A 22,770-nucleotide genomic window follows, 5' to 3' on the forward strand; every position below is an offset into this window, starting at 1 on the left:
GGACACTGGGAGAAAAGGGATGGAGGCTGCACCAAGAGGCCGGACAGGCGGCGCGGCTCCTGCCCAACCCCCCACGCGGGGATGCTCTGGGACGTGTGGAGGGGTCGGCGGCGGGGGGCGAGGGGCAAAGGTGAACGGCGGATCTAGCGGAGGGGTCTTGAGACCGCAGAGGTGCCTTGAAGGCGGGGGCTGTGGGGGGGGGGGGCGGGCGTCGTTTGTCAGCCCTATTGAAAGACGTGATGGGGTTTCCTTCCGTGATCAATGATTCTCATCTCCGGGCCGAATGAGCCGCGGGGCGCCCATCCATCCCCGTCAGAGCTGCGCAGCGGCAGGCACCCGGGGCCCCGCCCGCCCTCACCTCGGCCCCTGCCCTGCTTCTGCCCTGGGACCCTCCAGGGCCCGGAGCATCGAAGGGGCCCGGAGCTCCGAAGGACCCTGGTCTTGCTGGGCCGCTGAGCCTCCCCAGGCCCCTGCTCCACCATGCCCCGCTTCAGGAACAAGGTCCCGGAGCCTCGAGCCCCACTCCCGGCCCTATTCCTCAGCGGTGCACAGACCCAGCCTCTAGGATACAGGGTGCCCGAACCCCTCAGCCCTCTCCCCTTCGCACCTGGGCCGGGGGCGTGTCTGGGGCGTGTCGGGATGAAAGTCACCTTCGGTGCCCCCAGCTGGGCGGGAGGGGGCGCGCGGGGCGCGGCCGGGATTGGAGCTCCGCGGAGCCCCGCCCCCCAGCCCGCCCGAGTCAGACCCAACTTTCTCCCCCGCCCGCGCCCCGCCCCCAGCGCCGCTCTCCGCTCCTCTTGCCGCTCAGTCCGCGGGCCGCGCCGCCCGCTCCCGCCGCTTCGGCAGCCACCCCGCGCCCTCGACCTCAGGCCCGGTTCCCGTTTGCCCGGGACCCGCCCCGCCCGCCCCGCCTGGCCTCCCGGGAAGATGCGGCTGCTCCCGGAATGGCTTCTCTTGCTCTTTGGCCCGTGGCTCTTGAGGAAGGTAAGGGCTGCCCTGCGGTAGCGCGAGCGCTGGGGTCCGGGACGCAAAGGTCCCAGAGTGCGAGGGGCTCCGTACGCCCGCCCCGCCTCCCGCTCGGAGCTTCCGAACTTTGCGCGGCGTGGGGGACGCGGACAGACAGATTCCCGATTCAGGATAGGCGCTCTCCCAGCTCAAGTTGGCTGAGGGTCCGGGGGGCTGGTGCCAGGGTGGAGGCCTGACTCGGATCCCGCTCCAGGCGCGGCGCGGGAGGGGACGAAGCCCGACCCGCGAGTGCGCCAGACGGAGCGGGAGTGCGAGACAGACAGACAAGCCAGCAGGGTGTCAGCCTTGCCGTCTTTCCGCGCCAACCTCGCTCGCCTTCCTCGCTGTCTGTCCTTCCGCCCATCCACCCCCGCCTTCTCATTTCTCTTCTCTGCCCTTGTCACAATGCCAGGTGGGCACTGTGTTCCGAGGATACACAGCTCGAACACACGCGCGCACACACGGACTCACACAGATACCGCCGAACTTGGCTACAGTCTCCCATCACATTTCCCGCGGAGACACCATCTCCCCTGCACAACCTCACAGACACACCCCTCTCTCACGCCCGGCGGGTAGGGGGTAAGGGCTGTCTGGAAAGAGTCTCTCCTCCTGTCCTGTCCTCGCCCCCATCTCCCTAGGCTGCCTCCTTCCCTGAGGCTCCAGGGCGAAGACAGAGGCTAAAGGGGCCCCGACTTGATCTGCCTCCCTCCCGACTTGTAGGCTTCGATTTGTGTACACGGCGCGCTCGTGTGTGCTGGTGTGGAGTGCGGGGGTCAGCGTGTGCACCTGTGTGCGTGCCTGTGTCCGGGGCAGCCAGGCTTGGGTGTCTAGTGCTGGGGTCCAGGGTGCGTGTCTGCTGGTGTGGCGTGTGGTGTTGGCTCTGAAGGGGTGAGTGCAAGTGTGCCTGCTTCACAGGGCAGCCATCTGTGCCCCGCCGTGAGTCCCATAATGGGGGCCTAGGCCCAGGACCCCTATCTTCTTCCATCAGCTCCCCTGTCTCTGACTTAACTGTTTCCTACCCTAAGTGTGACCTACCCAGTTTGGGGCAGACAGGTGGCTCCCTAAACCCCTACTCGCTACACCCCAACTCCCAGACCCTGCAGAATCTGGAAGGGGTGTAGTTCTCCCCACACACCTGGACCCCCACCTGCTCAGCCAGATCGCACTCAGCAGCTCCAGCAGGGCAGGGGCTGCCCTAGTGACGCTGGCGATGGAGCTCCCTGATTCTCCCAAACCCGCCTGGTGACCTTGAGCCGGAAGGTGGGCAGAGGAGCCCCCTCCACAAAAACTGCTTCCACTGGCAGGAGCTTCTTTTGGACCTGCTGCCTAGTTCTGCCCATAGAGCTGCCTGTGGGAGGGGGTCTGTGTCCCACAACCGACCCAGGTGTGAAGGCCCCGGGGGAGAGGTGGTGGGGATGGATGGTACTCCCCTGCCCCTCCTTTCTAATTCCTCCCCACTCTCCTCTCCCCTCTCCCCATCAAATAAACTCCCCTGTGGACCTATCTGGTTTAATTTCCTTTGCCCCCTGAAGGGGAATGAAACATCTGGTGAAGACTTGAGGGAGAGTAAGCGTGAGGATGTGAGCGATGGGGCTGTGTCTGAGTGTGCTAGAGCTCCCGCTGTGGGCCTCCGTGTTGGAGTCCGTGGGGGAGAGTGTATCTGCCATTTAGTCCAGCTTGTGTGCATGTGAGAAGCTGTGCTTACATGTATGTACAGACCGTGGGTGCGTGAATATGTATAACTGCGTGCGGGAGTGTGTGTAGGAAAGCGTGTGTCTGAGTATCTGTGTGCGCTTGTGTGCACTTGTGAGTACGGGGTGTGCTCGTGTGTTTACCCCGAGGTGTGTCTCTGGTGGATGTATGTGTGTTGGGGTGCATGTGTTGTCTGCATGTGAGTCTCCGAGGCTTGTGAGTGTGTATCTGCTTTCTTGTCATTTTGAGTGCATTTGAGTGTGAGCCTCAGGATGTGTTCATGTATCTGAGTGTGGCTTGTGTGTGTGTGCGTGCGTGCGCGTGTGCTCAGGGCTGTCTCAGCGCCAGAGCTGGCACTGGGTTGACACTGGGTAAGAGGCTGGTGGGGCACAGTTTACAGGGAAACCCTAATTGTCCAACATTAACAACCCTGCCTTCTCCCATGCCGCGCTCACTTGCCCGTCCTTCAGGAGCTCTCTCCCTCCTTCCTCCGTGCTCCAGGCTCCCGGTCTCCTTTCGGGGCCTGCGACTCCTGGCTTCCACTGCCCCTGGGGCTCTGGCCCAGGTCTCCTTCAGGATCTTTCTAACACTGTCTTTGACTCCTCTCTCTTTCTCTGGTCTTCCCCACCCCTTGCCAAAGCAGCCGCCTACTGGGAGAAGCAGCATGCGATCAATAGTCACTAATCACTAATCACTAATTACTAATTAGCTGGGGGAGGGCAGGGGCGGGGCCCCGTGGGACCTTCCAGCTCTATCATGCCTCAGGGAAGGATTAGGCTGAATTGAGTCTCTCAGCACTGGCTGGCCCCAGCCCTGCATCTAGCCACCCCCTCCTGCCTCCATATTCCCCTCTAGTCCCCCAGCTAATCTCTGGCTGGGCCACTTAGGCACATGCAGTCTGGGCCAGGGCCCAGAGCTGTCCGCAGGGATTTGGGGGTAATCAGGGGCCGCAGCTGGGCCAGGGACACAGGCGAGGTGGGCGCTGTGATAGCTCCCTCGGGCCAGGGCCTGCGCGTATGGGAGGGGCACCCGCGGAAAGAAGAATTTAAACGGTCTTAGGTTTGGGGTGGGGGAGGAGCTGGAGGTCCAGGACAGGGTGGCTGGGGAAGAGGTGAGGTACTTGGGGGACAGAAACAACGTAAAGAAGGGTCACTGGGGTCAGAGACAGGGTCTTTGGGAAGGGGCGAGATAAACGTTCAGAGAGACCAGGTAAGTGGAGGGGACATCCTAGGGGTCAGAGATTAAGTCATCGTCGAGGAGATGCGGAACTTTGGACCGAGCCCTGGAACTCCACATGGGCGGGGGCCAGGACGGGGGACAGGGTAACAGAGAGAGGGCAGGGTCAGTCATGGGGGAGGGGTCCCAGGGCTCAAGGTTGGCTGGGCGCAGTGGGGAGTCGCGGGGCTCCGGGTGGGAACGAGCTGCGGGGCGGGGATGGGGAGCAGGGAGCGCTGCCTTGAGCGCTGGAAATTGGCGAGTCTCCCCCTCTCCCTCGCCTACCCCTCCTCCACCTCCACCCCGCCCACTCCCCCTCCGGCTCCAGCTTCGGGAAATTACATCCCAGCTCCGCGGCTCCCACCCCCCCACCGCGCCCCGGAGCCCGCGCCTTTATAGGCACATTTATTGCAATAATAAAGTGAGGCGCAGGGCGGGGGGCGGGGGGTGGCCGTTCCCGGGGGGACTGCGCCGGCTCTGGGAAGCAGGGAAATAAAATAAAATAAAATAAAATCAAAATTCAGATAACGGTGAGCCTTGCGCTGCAGGCCACGAGCAGGCGGGCAGGCGGGGCTGAGGGGGAGGAAGCGCCCTGCCCAAGGGCAGAGCCCGCCCCACCGGCGATCCCCGCCCCCTCACGCTATAGCTATAGTAGGGTCTGGAAGGAGGTATCTTCGCCTCCACCTGCCTGGCCCCCTCCCATAGCCTGATCCTGCCGGTCTTCTGCCTTTTCCTCTGACTTGTCTCCCATACCTGTCCTCAGCTCCTGTCTCCCTGTCTCTTATCTCCTTCCTTGTCCCCCATTTCCCATTCTAGTCCCCATTCACATTCCCCATCCCCAACTCCATCCCCTGGGTCTCTACATCCCTCAGTATCCCTGTCTCTGCCCAATAACCATTTCCCATCCCCCGTTTCTGTTCCCACCCCCATCTCCCGGTCCCTATCCCACTCTCATCTTCCCCAATGCCCATCCCTCATCCACCATCCCTGTCTTCCTCCATCCCCATTTTAGTTCCCACCTTGTTCTGTTCCCCCATCTTCATTCTCCTGGCCCCTATCCCATCTGCATCCTAGTCTCTGCCCAATGCCTGTCCACCATTTCTGATCTCTTCGTCCCTGTTCCAATGCCTGTCCTTGTTCCATCCTTATCTCTGCACCATATACCTGTGCCTGCTCAGTCCCCCTCCATCTCTGTCCCAGTCTTCACCCCAGCCTGTCCAGTCCACCCCACCTCTGTCCTCACCCCCGTCTCTATCCCTGGTTCCCAGCCAGACCCTGGCTATTTCACCCACCCTGACTGCGGTGCCTGCACCTCTTTCTAGGTGCAAGGGTTCAGTACGCTCTTCCCTCTCCTTCCCCAGCCCAGGCCTGGAAGCACTGCACCTCCCCAGCCACAGGGTGCCATCCCCTCCCCCAGTCAGAATCCTGAGCCACCCCGCCTGACCCACACAGCAGGAGAGAAGCCACCGACAGGTCTGGAGGCCTGGGGGAGGTGTGCCCTGCAATGCGGCTGGGGGGCCGACAGCCTGATCCTCCCGCATTCCCAGCGGTCCCGTCCCAAAAGAGCCCCCACCCCCACCCCAGTGGAGTTTGTTCAGCAGCAAAAGGCAGCCTCAACTCCCCTCCAATGCGTGAGCTCGCTGCCTTGGGGGCAAAGCACTCCTGGCTCGGCTCCCGCCCCGCCAGGGCCCGGAGGCGTCTGGTGAAGCGCACCCCCATCCTCACCCTCCCACTCCCTCCTGCCCCCCTAAGACGACAACCAGGCTAGCCTCTCCCCTCCGCAAATGTCACTGCACCCAATTATCTTAATTAAACCAGCTCTGAAGTGAGCGGGACCCTTCCTCAGACAACACCCTGCTCCCACTCTCATTCGTAGAGGGGGAGGGACAGCACCATGGATTCTAGGCAAAGACGGACTCCCTTATCACCTTGCTTTCCCCTCCCTCCCAACCCCACCCACGGTTGGAGACAATCTGAAGGATAGAGGGAAAGTACCACAGTTAGACAGACAGACAGAAACAGAGAGAAAAGCAGAATCACAGAAGGAGAAAATTAGAGACAGTGAGGAAGAGACAGAGACAAAAAGAGACTGAGAGAGGGAGAGAGAGAGAGATGGAAAAACAGTGAGAGGGAGAGGGAGAGCAAGAGAGGGAGAGCGAGCGTGCGGGCAAGGAAGCCAGAGGGAGGATTTGATTTGATTTGATTCCATGTTCCCATTTCTCGGCTCGTTTCCTCGAAGACTCTCGCCCCTCCCTGACTGAGCTCTCCGCACAGGGTGGCTTCGGCCGCCCACCGCCCCAGCCCCGCACCTCTTCCCTTTTATCTTGGCTGTCTGCAGCGGGGGGTGGGGGGCGCGGGCGCCCAAAGCCCAGGGATTTGCCAGGATCAGAGAAGCGCAGGCAGCAATTTGGGATCAGAGTGGGGGGACACCTGGCACCCCTCACAGCCCAGCCAAACCGCCTTGCCTCTCCCAGCCCCTGCCTGGGAGGAGTCGCTGGACTGAAGCAGTCGACAGGTCCAGCACTGGGTGCAGGACGTCTGGTGCTGCTGGGGTGTGCTGGGAGGGGATAGCTCAGAGGCATTCGGGGTCATAAAAGCAGGCTTGGGCACCGCTGGATGCCCTGGAAAGAGCTAGTGGTTGGGCCCAGAGGGGTGAGAAGATTAGGTGTCAGAGTTCAAACGACTCGCCCCCAACCATTCTTTGACTTCCCCTGGAAGCTTCACACACTCCCTCCTCCAGGGCTCAGGCCCTGCCCTCTCTAAGCCCACCTCCTGGGGCCTTGCCCCCTCCTCCTGGAAGGCCCTTTCCCCCTCCCCCGTGGCCCTGGACCCCTTCCCCTCAGCCCCTCTCAGGCCCACCCTCCGGGGGTTAGCTGCCTGCTCAAGCTTGTCAGTCTGAGTCAATCACTCTTGACGCTCCCGCCCCCCTCACCTGAGCTGGGAGGAGAGATGGACGGGAGGAGGAATGAGGGGGGTGATAAATATGTATGATGAGCGGGTGGCGGCGGCATTAATAACCCGGGATCGCAGAGCTGCGGGAATGGGGACCAGGCGGTGGAGATTCTAGCCCAGCAGCTTGACTCTGCCATTCCTGTCCCTTGTGGACACATGGTGTATGCAAACAGAGGGGGACACCCATGCTGCCTGGCCTCTTTACCTACCCAAAGCTCACCCTGCAGGCCAGTGTGGGACGCCCCCTCCCCAGACCATTCATATACAACTCACACATATGCACCCCCCAGGGGAACAGAACGAAACCACAGTTGTTATATCATTGTGGACACACTGACACACACCCTTGAGAAAGAGCTTGACACATGCACAGAGGATGATAGGAGCTCACACAGGGAAAGTGACACCCTCAGTGAGTCACACACAGCCACCCTTAGATATACAGCCAATCCAGGCATACAACTACACCAGCCACACAGATGCAACTACCACAAACTGAAACACAGCCTCACTCAGATCAACACACACAGACAGACAGACACAGCCAACCCAAGCACATATGCAACCCGGACCCCTATACATAGCCATCACAGACTAGTACAACAGACATTCGGCCACCACAAGCAGGCAGACACACATAACACAGCCTCCTCAGACTGATACACAGGGGCATACAGATACACATGGACACACACACACACCCACCATGCACAGGCAGACACATACACACCCATCAGCATAGGTTGAGACGAGCACACGCGCACACACACACACACAGAGTCATCACTCCAGGCAGGCAGGCACATATGTACAACCCTCTCAGGCTAACAGAAATACAACCACCCCAGACTGACACACGCAGTACTCCCTGCCCCCCAAGCCGAACCCACACGCAGTAAGGGCCACACTGAATGGCCACAGCCAGCACAGTCTGACTGACACTCTGACATGCACGGCTCCTCTCCCTCTCCTCGCTGGACCAGCATCTCCATATTTCTTCCTCTGGCTCTCTCGCGTCTCCTTCACTCCCGGCCACCACCCCACACACCCACGCACACCCCCGCTCCGCCCCAGATAATTGATGGCCCGGGCCTGCCCGGGCAGCTCTCGTCTCTGGATCCATCTTGTACTCCCCCATGCTGTCTCCCAGATCCGTGGCCACCTGAGACACACGGAGACGGGTAGGGGTAGGCAGGGGGTGGTCTTCCAGCACGCTCCCAGCCCAGGGAGACCACCAGGCGGCCTCCCCCACATCAGGAGTGCTGGAGGCAGAGAGGGGTGCCCACATAGCTCCCAAGCCTCAACCCACAGCACCCAGACTCTCCACTGCTCTCTGCAGCTCCATTGGTTTCCCTTGCTTCTCCACACAAGGGAGTAGAGGCTGAGGCCCGGGGGGGGGACCCTGGTCTTGGCAAAAGTGTTGGGAGGTCTCACTCTTGATGCTGGACATTGACAGTGGTCATGGCCTCCCTCTGCCGGAGTCCAGCTTCTCCCTGGCCCATTACTCCCAACCAAGCCCGAGTCCACAGCTCCACTCCCTATTCAAACCCACATTGGCTTTGGCCTTTTTGGCTTTCTCAGCCCTCATCAGAGTTCTGAGAACACAAGGATTCTCAGTGTCATTTCACAGATGTAGAAATTGAGGCGAGACCGCACAGCGTGAAAGGGCTGCAGGCCCACTCGAATGCGCACTCCCTGAGCAACTGCTCCGGGCGGCCCGATTCCATTTGGTTTTCTAGCGGCTGTGGAGAGGGACTGGCGTGGCCCTGGCGGGTGGCCCCAGACAACCCCAGCGGCTCTCTTTTCCTCTTTCTTCGTCCACAGGCCGTCAGTGCCCAGATACCAGAGTCCGGGAGGCCGCAGTACCTGGAGCTGGGCCCGGCCACGGCCGGAGAGGGAGCCCCTGGCCATCGGCTCCCGGCACCGCCGAGGTCCTCCGACGGCCTGGGCACCGCCCGTGCCTGGAGCTGGGCCTGGCCGGCTAACCACACCCGGACACTGGCCCGGGCTGGGGTGGCGGGGGCCCCCGTGCAGCGCACCAAGAGAAAGCCGTCTATCAAAGCGGCCCGCGCCAAAAAAATTTTCGGCTGGGGAGACTTCTACTTCCGGGTGCACACTCTCAAGTTCTCGCTGCTGGTGACGGGTAAGATAGTTGACCATGTGAACGGTACCTTCAGCGTGTACTTCCGCCACAACTCGTCCAGCCTGGGCAACCTCAGCGTCAGCATCGTGCCGCCCTCCAAGCGTGTCGAGTTTGGGGGCGTCTGGCTGCCGGGGCCCGCTCCCCACCCTCTGCAGTCTACGCTGGCCCTGGAGGGGGTGCTCCCTGGGCTGGGGCCCCCGCTGGGGCTAGCGGCCGCGGGGTCGGGGCTAGGGGGCACCCTCGGGGGCGCGCTGGCGGGTCCGCTTGGGGGCGCGCTGGGAGTGCCCGGGACCAAAGAGTCACGCGCTTTCAACTGCCACGTGGAGTATGAGAAGACGAACCGCGCTCGCAAGCACCGCCCGTGCCTGTACGACCCATCGCAGGTGTGCTTCACCGAGCATACGCAGAGCCAGGCCGCCTGGCTCTGTGCCAAGCCCTTCAAAGTCATCTGCATTTTCGTCTCCTTCCTCAGCTTTGACTACAAACTGGTGCAGAAGGTGTGCCCAGACTATAACTTCCAGAGCGAGCACCCCTACTTTGGATAGCGCGCCCCGCCCTCTCCCGGGCCGTGAGCTTCCCGCGAAATCCCGGACTCCCTAAGTGGGACCTCTCCCCGTACCCCGCAGCTCCTGTGGCCGCGTCCACCCTTTCCACTCTGGGGCGGAGAGAAACAGCCCTCCCGGGGACCATCAGTCTGCGCGGGTCCCCTTTTCCTTACTGGGAGTGCCCATGAGGCTGGGGGTAGCCCCCTTGGCTACAGCCCAAAGTGGAGGAGCAAGAGCGCAGCCCCAGAATAGGCGGGGCTTGGAGGCGGTCCCAGCGTCTCCTGCGTCCACACTGGGTCCTCTTTACGCCCTGGCGCTGGGCTGGATACTCCCCTTGCCCGCAGCTTTAATAACGCCTGGCCTGGCACCCTCATCCCACCCTGACTTTCTTACCCCCAGGTACTTGTCCTCCACCCTGTACCCACGTAAAGACCATAAAGGCCTATAAACCGTGGCCTATTCCCATCCCCTCTGCTTGCCGTATGCCTGTCCCCCTTTCCCCGAAACCCCAATAATTAGGGTAGCGGAAGCAGAACTCGTGGGCATAGGCGATCGACCCGGCCCCTGCCCTCCGCCCGCCTCCCTCCGGTCCTTGCCATCCTGCTCCACCTTTCCGGCTGCTTCCTCTCGGTGATGTTTTTTTTTTCCTACACCAAAACAGACGGGAAAGGGAACAAAATAAAGTGAAATCCAATACGCGTCTGTGTGAGACCTTTGTAGGGAAGGGGGTGGTGGTGGTGTGGGTTTATGTCTGGCAGAGACCTGGCCAGGGCCTCCTTCCTCGGCGGCTCGTGGGGAAACTGAGGCAAATATTGACGGAGCTAGCACCTTGGAGGTCATCCAAGGCCAGATCAGATACAGATGAGGACGACCCTTGGGGTTGGAGCCCTGCCTGAGGTGGGAATTTTCCTCCCAGAGGTGGGCGAAGTGAAGCTGCCGAAAATAGGATGGGAATTAGACCTGACAGCGGACCACCAGCGGGCTATTTTGGGGGAGGAGGTATAAGGCCTCGAATGGGATGGAGATGTAAGGGACAGCGTAGGCAGAGCGCTGACAACCTGCTAAGCTCCGCGGGGCTGGCGGGAGGCGGCAGGTGGGGCGGGGGGAGGGGAACGGTGTTTTCAGCATCTGGAGTCATCGATCTTCCTTTTCCTTCCTAATTCCGTGGGCGCTGAGTTTGCAGACGGTTGGGGGAGGGAGGGAGAGAGGCAGGGAGGCCTGAGACGAGGGGGTGGGGGAAGGGACGAGAGCGAGTTTGGAGAGCCCAGCAGCGTCGCTGCTGCTTGCCGTCTGCAAACGCAAACAAGGGCCCCTTCAGCCAGCTGCCCACCCTCCCCACCCACCCCGCCTCCAGCTCACTCCTGTCGACACAGCTGCTAATTTTATCCTCCCCCAGCCCTGGCCCGGGCGTTAATTGGCTGCGGCTTCATTAGCAGTTCTCAACCTCAGCCCCACCACTCCCCGCCTCCCCTCGGGACCCCTGACTGGGGCGAGGGAGGAGGTACAGACTAGCTGAGGCACAGAACGACACCTCGTCTTCAGCCTTCCTTCGCCTTGAGTCCTGGGTCAAGGTAAAACTGGAAGAGAGCAGTGTTCTCCAGAGGATTGCCACTGGCTCCAGCGGGAAACTGAGTCGGAGGTGAGTCTCACCCAGACACACCTGGGAGGGAAAAGTCAGTATGGGGAAAATAAATAGGTGATGGATGGATGGATAACAGGATCAACTGAAAGGAAGAGGAAGGTGGGAAGTGGTTCTGGGTCAGAGATTATAAGAAGGAGAGGAACCCAGCAGACTCCCAACACCAAGCTTATTACTGGAAAAAGCTGAAAGCACCTGAGGCTAGAGTGGGAGGGAAGGAGGTTAGAGCTAAGTAAGGGGGACTTCTGAGGCCTGATATGAGAACCAAGTGGGAATGACAGGAATTAGCAAATTAGCCCATCTGGGCCTCAGTTTCCTCCCTTGTAAAGCAATAATAAAATAGCGTGTTCTGGAGATTAAATGAGACTTTGCAAGTGAATAGGCTTTGTGACGGATTGTCCTCCCCCTCTTTGACTCACAAACCTATCTCCTCCAATCACCATCCTCTCCTCTTCCTCTCCTTGCTCTTAGGACATCTGGACATCTGGGAGCAGAGTAAGGTGCCTCTGCCTGTAATTGCATTTGTTGTTCACCTCTTGATGGACCAGCAGTCAGTGACCTATTCTGATATTTCCACAGCTATGGCATGCCTAGCATGGTGAAGGGGCGCAATGTGTCTGCTGAATGAATGAATGAATTGTAATGTTGTAAGGCAGTGGTTCTCAAATTCACTGCTTATTAGAATCACTAAGGAGAGGTTTTGTTGTGTTTCAGCGTGAGTGGGCAAATGCCCATTCCTTAAGATCCATTGAATTAGAACCTCTGAGGAAAGGCTCCCCACTCATATATTTATATCACATTTCCCAGCCAATTCTGATGTCCAGGTTTGGGAACCTACTCCTGGAGGGATCGATGAGTCCCTCCCCTAAAGGATGAGTCCAGATGAAGTCAGGCTACAAGGAAGATCCCTTCCAGCTCCAAGGATCTATAGCCCTAGGATACAAAGAGAGCTCCGTGATTGCTGGAGCAGCAAGAATGAATTGGTAACAAAATTCAACAAGTGCAAGGAAAGGAGGGAGCACCTCAGTCAGCTCCCAGATGTCCCAGGGAAAGAGGAGATGGTCACGGAGGAGGCAGGTTTGTGAGGATGAGGGGGGGATGATCCATCCAAGAGCATGTTTACATACAGCTTCATATAATTCCCACATGTTATTTTATTATTGATTTATAAGTGAGGAAAATGCAGCTCAAATAGGCTAATTTGCTAGTTAGTCCCAGAGCTGGAACTTGAACTTGGGTCTCTCACTCTTCCAAACCAGGGTGCTTTCCAGTGCAGCAGGGCTCTTCAGCTTGTATAGGAGTCGTTGTATTTCCCAGAGAGCCTAATAACGCTAGGTTCACTCAGGAGACACCCAATAAATTGTTGCTGTCTGGACAACAGACAGGAAAAAAAAAAAAGAAAGAAAGAAAACCTTGAAGAGCTTCAGGACAACGAGGAGATGGGGCGGCACTGGATCTCTTTTCTTTCAGGCAAAAGCTTCTGACCCTGGGGCCACAGACGGGAAACGAAAGTGAAGAAGAGGGGAAAAAAGAACTACAATTCCCAAAAGACCATAAAGCGTCCACCTTACGCATGCGTAGACCCCGCCCTAATTCTGTGGCTTCCCAGCAGCTCTTTTCGCGCATGCGCTCTCCGATCAGTCTTCTTCCAGCCCCTCGTTTTCCCCGGCCGGAGTTGGTGCCTGGACCTGCTGGGACCTTCATCTCCGGTTGCGATGTTGCCCTTCTCTTTGCTCTGGGCGACTCGGGTAAGAATGGGGCTCCGGAGGCTGGGTGACTAGTAGGAAGTAAGCTCCCCTCCTATCCTAGTTAACTATTCACAAACTTGGGTTCTCTTGGCTTTTAAACGCACGTGGTCTGGGTCCTCCGGGAGGGGAGAGCGGGAGGGGAGGGAGAATGTGCAACTAGGGGGTCCCTGAGACCCCCGGCGCACGCGGGGTGATTGGGGCCCCTCTCCATTCCGGTAGCCAGATGCCCCAGGGCCTTGTGACCGCCCATTTGACGTGGCATTAGGGAAGAGAACTGTGGACCCTGTGCTGGCCAGCGAGAGGGGTTCCTGGCCTGGACCGGCGAGCTAAGTCTTTCCTGCGAGCTCTGAGCCATGCAAATGATGCAGCTGGTCACCCTTGCTTGTATCAGGGGTCCCGCGGCTCTGTGGGCTGGAAGGAGGTGGAAAGAGTGGGGAGCACAAAAGACAAGATGTGGGTTTTGGCTTTCCCTGCCAGCAGTCCACCCCCAACCCCGTACACACACCTCTTCCCCAGGGGCTGCTGAAGGTCTACCCTGCCACCTCCGTTGCTCAGGAAACCACCAGCTCGTTGCCCTAACTTTTGCCAGTTTGGTTGCCTCCCACCCTGACTGGGGTATCACTTTGTGAAGGCTCTGCAGGAAGACCATGTGTTTCTGTGGGTGGGGACCGCCCCTGAGTTCCAGAGACATAGGCTTCTAGAGGACAGACTTTGCCCGAGGCTTTGCAGAGTGGTTCAAGGGCAGAGGTGGAGGGAGAGTCTGAGGTGAGGTGAATGGACCGAATCAGAACCACCCCCTGGACATTGATCTCAACCTTGGCTCTAGAACTGGCTTTTGAAGGTGGAGGTGGGAGTGGTGAGAACTGGAACAGACCGACGAGACAGCTGGCTGCTGGATGTGGGGCCTGAGGTCCTGATAAGCGTGGCTGAGGGTTGTTGACTGTTTTTGTCTGGGCACTTTTTCTTTGACCCTGTCTTTTCCTCCCCCAGCCTCTGCGGAGATGTGGTCGGCTGGTCAGGATGGCCATACGGTGCCAGCACAGCGAGGCAGCCCAGACCCAGACTGGAGAAGCAACCAAGGGCTGGTCAGGCCAGGAGAGTCTATCGGACAGTGACCCTGAGATGTGGGAGCTGCTACGGAGAGAGAAGGACAGGCAGTGTCGTGGCCTGGAGCTCATTGCTTCAGAGGTGGGGCCTGGGAGAGGGGCCAGGGCTTAGGCCACCGTGGGTGCTGCAAGTAACAGGTCATCTTCCTGCTATTTCTCCAGCTCTCCCTTTCAGACTCAGGGCCTTCCTGCTGGACCTCATCTTCCTCTCTTCTTACTGACCTCTGAAGCAAAGGCAGGGCCAGTCTGGCTTATGGGATGGGGCATTAGAAAGCTTCCAGAGCCTCCCGGGGCTCCTATAGTTTAGTCTGGTCCCTCTTCCATCCCAAGAGGAAAGAGAAGCTTGGAAGCACAGGTTCAACTGGACAGGTGGCCTTGCTGGAGACACCTATCACAGCAGCTGGGTTTCTGAGGATGCTGCTCTGGGCCTGCCCCAGGCCTGGCACGGAATCCTAAATGAACAGAGCTTTCTGTAGAACCCGGCTCCTCCCTGCAGCCTGGGCTCTGGCATGATGGGGCTGTGGGATCCAGGGAAGGGGGCTCAATACCTTCTGACATTGCCCCCTCCCCCACCCCAGAACTTCTGCAGCCGAGCTGCGCTGGAGGCCCTGGGGTCCTGTCTGAACAACAAGTACTCGGAGGGTTATCCTGGCAAGAGGTGAGGGCTAGGCACCAGAAGGCTGGAGGACAGCCTCAGGGATGGTGATCCCAGTGGGGGACACCTGCCTGTACCCTCCTAGTGTGCATAGAGAAGTGGCCTTCCCAGTCCTTTGCTGCTGGTCCAGGGGGATGGTGGAACCCTTTCTCTGTGCCCTGATCTACTCCCCTCCCGTTGCAGGTACTATGGAGGAACAGAGGTAGTGGATGAAATCGAGCTGCTGTGTCAGCGCCGGGCCTTGGAGGCCTTTGACCTGAATCCTGCTCAGTGGGGAGTCAATGTCCAGCCTTACTCGGGGTCCCCAGCCAACCTGGCTGCCTACACAGCCCTTCTGCAGCCTCATGACCGAATCATGGGGCTGGACCTGCCTGATGGGGGCCAGTGAGTATAGATGGGGTGGGTGATGGGCTTGTAGGCAGTATGGGCGTGGGAGAAGAGTAATTTGTTGAACACCTACTGTGTTCCATGCAGATGAAACAGGGCTCTCCCAGTCCTGCAAGTTCCAGTGAATGAGGAAGATAAGACCCCAGAAAGCGGGGCCCAGAGCCATGAGGGTGGTGCCTGCTAGGAGCAGTGTTCCAGAGACCCCGGCCTTTGGAGTGGGGCAGGAAGGGAGTGGCTAAGTCTGAGAGTTATTCCACTCTGAACCTGCCTACTTCCTCTCCTCCCCTCCCAGTCTCACCCATGGCTACATGTCTGATGTTAAGCGGATCTCAGCTACATCCATCTTCTTCGAGTCTATGCCCTATAAGCTGAATGTGAGTGCTCTAGGGTGTGGGGAGGGAGCTGTGAGGAGCTGCCCTGCTTTCTTCTTAGGGCTTTAGCTTTTTGTCTGTCTGTCCAGCCCAAAACCGGCCTCATTGACTATGACCAGCTGGCACTCACTGCTCGGCTCTTCCGACCTCGACTCATCATAGCTGGTACCAGTGCCTATGCTCGCCTCATCGACTACGCCCGCATGCGAGAGGTGAGTGGAGGGCTGGAGTACCCGCCCCTCCCTAAGGGCTGGTGGGGAGATTTTGGAGGAGGGGCAGCCTTGGGCAGGCCTGTCTGGGCCCTCCCCAGGCTGAGGCCTGTCTCTGTACCTGCCCAGGTGTGTGATGAGGTCAAGGCACACCTGCTGGCGGACATGGCCCACATCAGTGGCCTGGTGGCTGCCAAGGTGATCCCCTCACCTTTCGAGCATGCGGATGTTGTCACCACCACCACTCACAAGACCCTTCGAGGGGCCAGGTCAGGCCTTGCCTCTCACTGCCTTCACTCCCGGGGCGTTGTTGGGCTGGATCTGAGGAATTCGTTCCCACCAGAAGCCCTGTCTATGACAGTTCTCCTTCTCTTGCCCGTGGAGGCAGTTCCCCGGCAGGGGGTTTCGGGGTGGAGGTGAGGGCTGCTCCCCTCAGCCCCTGGAGTCTAGCACACAGAGCACAACTGTGCTGGACTCTGGAGCCTGCGGGGCTGGGCCAGCCAGCTTCCTCTGTTCTCCCCACCCCCTTGCCCTTTCTTTTCCGCTTAGCTTCTGACCGCCTACCTCCTGCACAGGTCAGGACTCATCTTCTACCGGAAGGGGGTGCGGGCTGTGGACCCCAAGACGGGCCGGGAGATCCCTTACACGTTTGAGGACCGAATCAACTTTGCTGTGTTCCCGTCCCTGCAGGGGGGTCCCCACAACCATGCCATTGCTGCAGTGGCTGTAGCCCTAAAGCAGGTTGGGGAGCCTATTCTTGTGGGGTGGGTGGGGCATGGCCTACAGGTTCAGACCCTGCACCTTGCCAACTGAAGTTGGAGCTGATGGAAGGGGGAGGTGCCAGGATGGGAGGGGGTTGGGATGGGGTCACACTATGCTGGGGGTGGAGGGGCAGAAGGGGCAGGGCTTAAGGTGACAGTGCTGCTGTCTCATCTCCAGGCCTGCACCCCCATGTTCCGGGAGTACTCCCTGCAGGTTCTGAAGAACGCTCGGGCCATGGCTGATGCCCTGCTAGAGCGAGGCTACTCGCTGGTGTCTGGTGAGCCAGGGGGTAGGTGAAAGCCTCTCTACCCTCAGGCAGAGGCCCAGGACTCAGTACTTCCTGCTTACTGTCCCCACTCAGGTGGCACTGACAACCACCTAGTGCTGGTGGACCTGCGGCCCAAGGGCCTGGATGGGGCTCGAGCTGAACGGGTGTTGGAACTCGTATCCATCACGGCCAACAAGAACACCTGTCCTGGAGATCGAAGTGCTACCACACCTGGGGGCCTGCGGCTGGGTGAGACCTGGGTTACAGCGGGGAAGGGTGGCTGCCAGGTGGGCTTGGGCCATGCTAATCCTCTCCTGCCTCTCTCCCAGGGGCCCCAGCCTTGACTTCTCGACAGTTCCGTGAGGATGACTTCCGGAAAGTTGTGGGCTTTATAGATGAAGGCGTCAACATCGGCTTGGAGGTGAAGAGCAAGACCGGTGAGTGGGCAAGCCCTCCCCTGCCCCCACCCAGTTTACATTCACTGTCTCCCCCCTCCTTCAACTGATCGAATGGCCTTCCCCAGAGCTCTGACCACTTTTTTTTTCTCCCCCATCTCTAGCCAAACTCCAGGATTTCAAATCCTTCCTGCTCAAAGACCCAGAAACAAGTCATCGGCTGGCTGACCTCAGGCAACGGGTGGAGCAGTTTGCCAAGGCCTTCCCCATGCCTGGTTTTGATGAGCACTGAAGGCACCTAAGAAATGAAGCGCACAGACTGACGTTTATTCCTCTTCCCCCTACCTGGACAAGTTAGGGGTGGGGGTAACTGCCTATCTTCCAATTTTTTGCTGGAGGAGGGGAAGGCCGCCCACTTAAGGGAAAAGGCGGGTATAGTTCCCCTTCCCAGGATTTGTAGCTGAGGAGGTTTCTTCTTGTAACAAGACTTAGAAGGAAGAGGCTTGGGGCTTTCTGCCCTAACCTCTCTCATTATCTCAGTGTTATAGACTCCCTGCCCTCTCTTGGGGAGGGGGGAGTTGCCCTTGTGAGCCAGAGGAAGGAGTGGGTAGGCACCCTTCTTTCATCTTTATCTAATAAAATGCTGACCTGCCCTGAGCTTCTGTTACTGTGGGAGGGGTCCCCTGGGCCAGGTGGTGATTTGTCTCCCTCAGCATGTCCCTCCCTTCCCTCCCACCACTACCACAAGGACCCCTGGGGCTGCAGTCTCCTCTCCCTCTGATCAGAGCCGACACCAGACATGATTAGCAGGCGGAGCAAATTCAATTTGTTAAATGAAATTGTATTTTGCCCACGGCTGCTTCTGTTTGATCCCAGGGGACGGAGGGGAGCAGGGAGGGGTGGGGAAGGCAGGGGGAGGCCCAGGTGTGAAGCGGGAGGGGGTGCCCATTGGCACAGGAAGCAGGGGGCTTGGGCACTGGGAGGAACGAGCTTCACCTCCTTGGGCGTAGGTGCCTCATCACAGGCTGGCTGGGCTGTCAGTGACGAGCCTGGTGGAGCCCAGTCGAGCCAAAGTAGCACCGCCCCTGGGCTGGTGCCCAGAGCCTGGGCGAACGTGGGGCCCGCCACGTCACTTGGCACTCAGGCCTCTGCTTGGTCTTGGCTCTCACGTAGGCCACGCTCCACACGTAGTGTGCACCACACCCTGTGAGGCCCGCGAGGCAGGGGGACTGGCATGGGCCTTTTGGGTTGCCCAGGCTACTGCCTGCCCTCCTAACTCCCCCTTCCCTCCCCCCTCGTGGGACTGAAGCTGAGGGTCAGAGGTGCTTCCGCTGCTGGGAGCAAGGGAAGAGGGTAGGGGTGGAGCTGCCTCCCCTCCTCGTGGGAACTGGCCTGTGTAAGCAGGAGCTGGACAGGGTGGCTAGAGTGGTGCCCTGGGGTGGACGGTGGAGAGCGGAAGAAATGAGTAGGCTGGCTGGTGGTGGTTTACATCGACGTGCTCTGCAGCCAGGCTTAGAAGTCTGGCCGGTCTTTCTTCAGTTTCTTATAGTCAGTGGAAACTGCAAGGAACTACAGGAGAGAAAGGAGGGTTGCACCGAGTGCCCCAGGCCTCCCTTTGCTGGGGTGGGAGGCACCAGCTGGGATCAAGAGATGAGCGGACGGAGGTGCAACCCTGAAGCCACTGGGAGTTACCTTGTACTGGTCATTGGGGCTCAGGCGGTTCCAGGGCTCCGGGTTGTTCTTTCGGTCCCAGCTGTGGAGAGGGAGGGGGAGGGTTAGGGTTTTCTCTTTGGGAGCTAGGACTCTGGAGCCTCAGGGCACCCGCAGGGTCTGCGCCCCTGCCCCAGCACGCCCCCTCTTCCGCGGAGGTGGGGGGCATTTCCCAGAGACTGAGAGGGGAGGGGTCACGTTAGCGGGTGCTGACAAGTGAGACAAGAAGGCTGTCAGCATTGTCAGCCTGGGGCCAGGTGACAGACGTGACAACCCGGCCCAGGGACTCCCGCCTGCTCCTTGTCACCCCAGGTTAGCCCCATAGAGCAGAGCGGTGGGAATCAGGCAGAAATCCCGAGGCGCTGGGGTTGTAGTGATGTGCCTCGAATTCAGACAACGCCGTGGGTGCTCCTGCGTGCTGAAGGACCCTACACTCCCGCCGCCTCTGGCGGGGCTTGCGGTCTCCGCGCCGCCCCGGCCCCAAAGGCGCCCCCAGCAGCTCACCCGGCCACACCCCCAGCGCTTGGGCGGCGAGACAGAGGTACCAGAAGGCCACCGGCGGCCAGCAGAGCGGCGTCACCATGGCAACGCGGCCGGGAGCGGTGCTAGTTCCGCAGCCCAAAGCGGGCCGAGTCTCCAGCCACTGAGGAGTGAGCTGTCTGGTGGGCCCGAGCGAAGGCGGGGGCCTCGCAGGTCAGGAGCGGGCTCCAGCCCCGAGATACCACTTGCCTAGGGATTCCCGCGAGGACCCCTCATTCCCACCATTCCTGGGAGGCCTGTGCGTCCCTGTCTCATCTTGCTCCACCCAGGACCCCTTCCTGCGTCCCAAGCCCGGCCTTTACCAGACGTCGGGGCTGCGCAGCGCGAGTCGCAGCAAGTAGAGCGTAGCGCTGCCCATGCCCAGGCCAATGAAGCCGATCATCGGGATGAGCTGCGGGAAGACAGAGGGAACTTTCAGGGGCAGCCCCCTCCCAGTCGCCCTTTACAAGCTTTTCTGCTCGGCCCGCCCGCTCCCCCACTCCGGGTCTGGCGCCCCCTCCCTTCCGCGAGGGAGGACCGGCAGCCTCCCACACCACATTTTTGCCGTAGTCTTCCTCAACCTATTGCGAGTCTGTCTGAGGTGGATTCAAGGGACACGGAGGGCATATTGCAGGGATGGATTGTGGGCACCCTGAAGAAATATTAGGAGCTTTGGGGGAACTAGGCAAGAGGCAGGGTACTGGGAGATTTGGGGGTTACCAGGGCAGCTAGAGAGTTAGAAGGTAGAATCATGGCTCCTGGGACCAAACTCACCCCGGGATGTCTCTTGATCTGCCGGTAGAAGCGGGCTCCGAGGCTGGTTCCTGCCATATCGCCTCTTCAGTGTCTGGTCCTCTCCAGCGTCCCTGCTCCCTTGCTCCTCCTGGGGTCCCGCCCCTCTCTGGGGAGGGGTCAGCCCAGCCCAGCCTGGCCCAGCCCGGCCGCTTCATCAGACTTTCCCCGCCCCCAATCTCTCTCCCTACGGCAGTTCCAGGCTCGCTGGGAAGAGAATTGTTGGGGAACAGGGGCATTTCTGCTCATCCATTCTCCACTCCAAGGGGTCAGACCCTGGCCCATGGGACATCATCATGCTTTGGGCTTTGGGCTGGTCCAAGGGAGAGGCCTCTCAGACTCTGCCTCACAGACTGATTGAGGGGGATCCAGAAGTGGGAGGAAGGACTCACCATGGGACAGGCAGACAGACCTCCAGCAAAGTGCAGGTGGGAGTGTTCACAGGTGGGACCAGGAGGGGCCAGGAAAGAATGAGGACATCTGTAATGCTTCCCTGACACCCCTAGAGCCACCCAGGAGCTGGCAGGTCTTGGGGGCCCTGGTTCTGTCTCCCTCCACATTATAGTGGGAACAGGAGGGGGACAGATAGACCAACAGCACTAAAGTTGCCCCAGCCGCTCTAGTCCTGGGTGGTTTCTTCAAGTTGCTTTCTCCAAGTTGTGTTGTGATTAGCCTGGAACAGTGTTTGGAGGCCAGGGAAGCCGGGTATTATCTTACACCTGACTCAGAATAGAATAAATCAGTTGGTTAAGTTTGGGGGCTAGAGAAACTTCCTTCCCCTGCCTACCTGGGTTAGCCATCCAAGGAAGCCACGTTCTGTCTCTGGCTGTGATGGAGAGAAAGAGAATGGAGTAAAGGAAACAGCTGAGGAAAGACAGAAAAGATGTTGAAGGAGAAAAGAGAAAAAGACACAGAGACAGAAGCGTCGTAGAGCGATTGCCTCCCTTTACGTGACCAACTGGGGTGTATGAACTCTCGTGTATGCTATGTTGTCAGGGTGGGAAAGCTCACTGCCACCGTCTTCAGGAAACTGGGGTCCTAGGGACCCAGGAGCGCAGCCCTAACCACCTCTCCCCACTCCACGCTAACCTCCATCCTCCCTGCCTCCCCCACTGCTGCCCTGGCAGCCCATCCTACAGAGCTCTCTCACTTCTCCCCTCCAGAGCCTCATGGTGCCCAGGCAGGGGCGAGCTGTGCACCCACCGCTGTGCCCCTCAGAGCACCGAGAGGGAAAAGTCCCTTTCTGGGGGCCCTCCTGCTTTCGCCACGAGCTGATACCTCCCCAGCCTCCTGCGCTGACAAGCGCGGCTGTAATTAGGCTGCGGGGTCCCGAGCTCTCCGCCTCCCTCCGGCGGATAATGAGATAAAGTGTCAGAGACACGGCGAGAACAAAGAGACAGAGACTCACTGCTTACGTGTGTGGGGGACGGGGGAGGGCGACTGACGGGATGTCAGAGCCTGGAGCAGCGCAGAGCCCGGCCCTTCCTGAGCACCCGCACCTCCAGGGCTGGGTCAGGGGCTGGGGTGTCCTGTCACCCCCTTAGCCCTCCAGTCTCTGGGACTAAAAATCACTCCTGGAGCTCGAGCTCGAGGGCCGCACAGCTGGGCTGCACATCGGGCTCTTGTGGCACAACTGGGGCTCCAGGATGCCGATAGGGATGTCTGGCCCCTGTACTGCGCCCCTTTGTTTCTTGGGCCCTCGCCCTCCTTCCGGTGCCCTTTCTTGTGAGTTCCAGTGACCCGGGCCTAGCGCATTCAGGACCCTCTGACCCACTTCTTTCCTTGGAGCCGCCGTTGATTCTCCTGCCTTGGGCCTCCGCCGGAGTTCCTTATTACATTACTGCTTTCGCGCTTGCCTCTCCGGGGCTCCTTGACCCTTCACCTGCTTCTGGTACTTCTCTCTGACCCCTTGTCGGTGACCCTATTTCTAAGGCCCCGCCCATCTCTGGATCGTGGTCTCTGGGGCCAAGCTGAGACACACAACTCCTTGGGTTCCACATCGCATTTCTTCCCACCTCCCCGCATTTTCCCACCAGAAGGACTCAGGCCACGCTGACCGAGCCGACAGAGGTCATTAGCTGCGGATTAGGCGTGGCCAGGGGCGGGCTGGGTTCCCGCTGGGATCTGACTCTGAGCCCTAAACCTTACAGACACTAATCCGCGCTCTGGTGGAGCCGAACGTCAAAAGCAGCTGGACTCCGCGGAACAAGTTGGCAGCGGGGCCGTGGGTGCGGACGCCCCCTGGAGGCGGAGCTGCTCTCAAGCTCTTATGGGGCGATGCCTCAGGCGCCCCCTATCGGGCCGCGCTGGCCCTGCGCCCCGCGGCTTTTGGGCAGGTAAATTAGTGCCAGGAGTGTCGGTCGGGCTGGCAGGTCAGCCGTTCCTGCCACTCCCACCGCCAAGACAGTGGGTCCCTCAACTTCCACTCTTCTGTTGTGAGGTGGGGCCGAGTGAAGGGAAGGAGAGGGGACGAGGAAGCTCCCACTTCGCCAGCTGCGGGCACCCCAGGTTCAGGCCAGTTTCTCTCGCCAGGCTGGGCTGCCCCAGATGCCCGGGGCTCCGCCTCCGCCTCGAGACTGCTCTCCGCCCTCTGACCCTACCTGCCCCAGTCTCGGGCTGCCCATTTTTTCTGGGTCTGCTTCAGACCCTATCAC

At 59.7% G+C, this 22,770-nt stretch overlaps 3 protein-coding genes across 3 annotated transcripts; 2 read left to right on the plus strand and 1 right to left on the minus strand.

The window, feature by feature from the left end:
• Positions 1-864: 864 nt before the first annotated feature.
• NXPH4 (neurexophilin 4) lies at positions 865-10,242 on the plus strand. The gene is made up of 2 exons (XM_060026289.1): positions 865-984; positions 8,692-10,242. Exons 1-2 carry the CDS (start codon positions 928-930, stop codon positions 9,553-9,555), a joined length of 921 nt encoding a protein of 306 aa, XP_059882272.1. The 5' UTR covers positions 865-927; the 3' UTR covers positions 9,556-10,242.
• A 2,583-nt stretch (positions 10,243-12,825) lies between these two features.
• SHMT2 (serine hydroxymethyltransferase 2) lies at positions 12,826-17,767 on the plus strand. The gene is made up of 12 exons (XM_060025056.1): positions 12,826-12,942; positions 13,933-14,130; positions 14,627-14,706; positions 14,887-15,087; positions 15,383-15,464; positions 15,551-15,673; positions 15,800-15,939; positions 16,246-16,411; positions 16,610-16,709; positions 16,794-16,949; positions 17,030-17,137; positions 17,260-17,767. Exons 1-12 carry the CDS (start codon positions 12,910-12,912, stop codon positions 17,385-17,387), a joined length of 1,515 nt encoding a protein of 504 aa, XP_059881039.1. The 5' UTR covers positions 12,826-12,909; the 3' UTR covers positions 17,388-17,767.
• Positions 17,768-17,933: 166 nt separating this feature from the next.
• On the minus strand, positions 17,934-20,232 carry NDUFA4L2 (NDUFA4 mitochondrial complex associated like 2). The gene is made up of 4 exons (XM_060025060.1): positions 20,099-20,232; positions 19,648-19,736; positions 18,788-18,848; positions 17,934-18,664 (listed from the first exon to the last, which is right to left on the minus strand). Exons 1-4 carry the CDS (start codon positions 20,153-20,155, stop codon positions 18,608-18,610), a joined length of 264 nt encoding a protein of 87 aa, XP_059881043.1. The 5' UTR covers positions 20,156-20,232; the 3' UTR covers positions 17,934-18,607.
• Between the last annotated feature and the right edge of the window lie 2,538 nt (positions 20,233-22,770).

This window comes from Delphinus delphis, chromosome 11, assembly GCF_949987515.2.
Source record: "Delphinus delphis chromosome 11, mDelDel1.2, whole genome shotgun sequence".
NCBI lineage: Eukaryota > Metazoa > Chordata > Mammalia > Artiodactyla > Delphinidae > Delphinus > Delphinus delphis.

Coding starts and splice junctions, on each gene's coding strand:
- NXPH4 (XM_060026289.1), top strand. CDS start 928: ATGCGGCTGCTCCCGGAATGGCTTCTCTTGCTCTTTGGCCCGTGGCTC. Junction 985..8,691: donor GCCCGTGGCTCTTGAGGAAG/GTAAGGGCTGCC, acceptor CTTCGTCCACAG/GCCGTCAGTGCCCAGATACC.
- SHMT2 (XM_060025056.1), top strand. CDS start 12,910: ATGTTGCCCTTCTCTTTGCTCTGGGCGACTCGG. Junction 12,943..13,932: donor CTTTGCTCTGGGCGACTCGG/GTAAGAATGGGG, acceptor TTCCTCCCCCAG/CCTCTGCGGAGATGTGGTCG. Junction 17,138..17,259: donor GGAGGTGAAGAGCAAGACCG/GTGAGTGGGCAA, acceptor CCCCATCTCTAG/CCAAACTCCAGGATTTCAAA.
- NDUFA4L2 (XM_060025060.1), bottom strand. CDS start 20,155: ATGGCAGGAACCAGCCTCGGAGCCCGCTTCTACCGGCAGATCAAGAGA. Junction 18,849..19,647: donor CTGCGCAGCCCCGACGTCTG/GTAAAGGCCGGG, acceptor CCCTCTCCACAG/CTGGGACCGAAAGAACAACC. Junction 18,665..18,787: donor GCCCCAATGACCAGTACAAG/GTAACTCCCAGT, acceptor TCTCTCCTGTAG/TTCCTTGCAGTTTCCACTGA.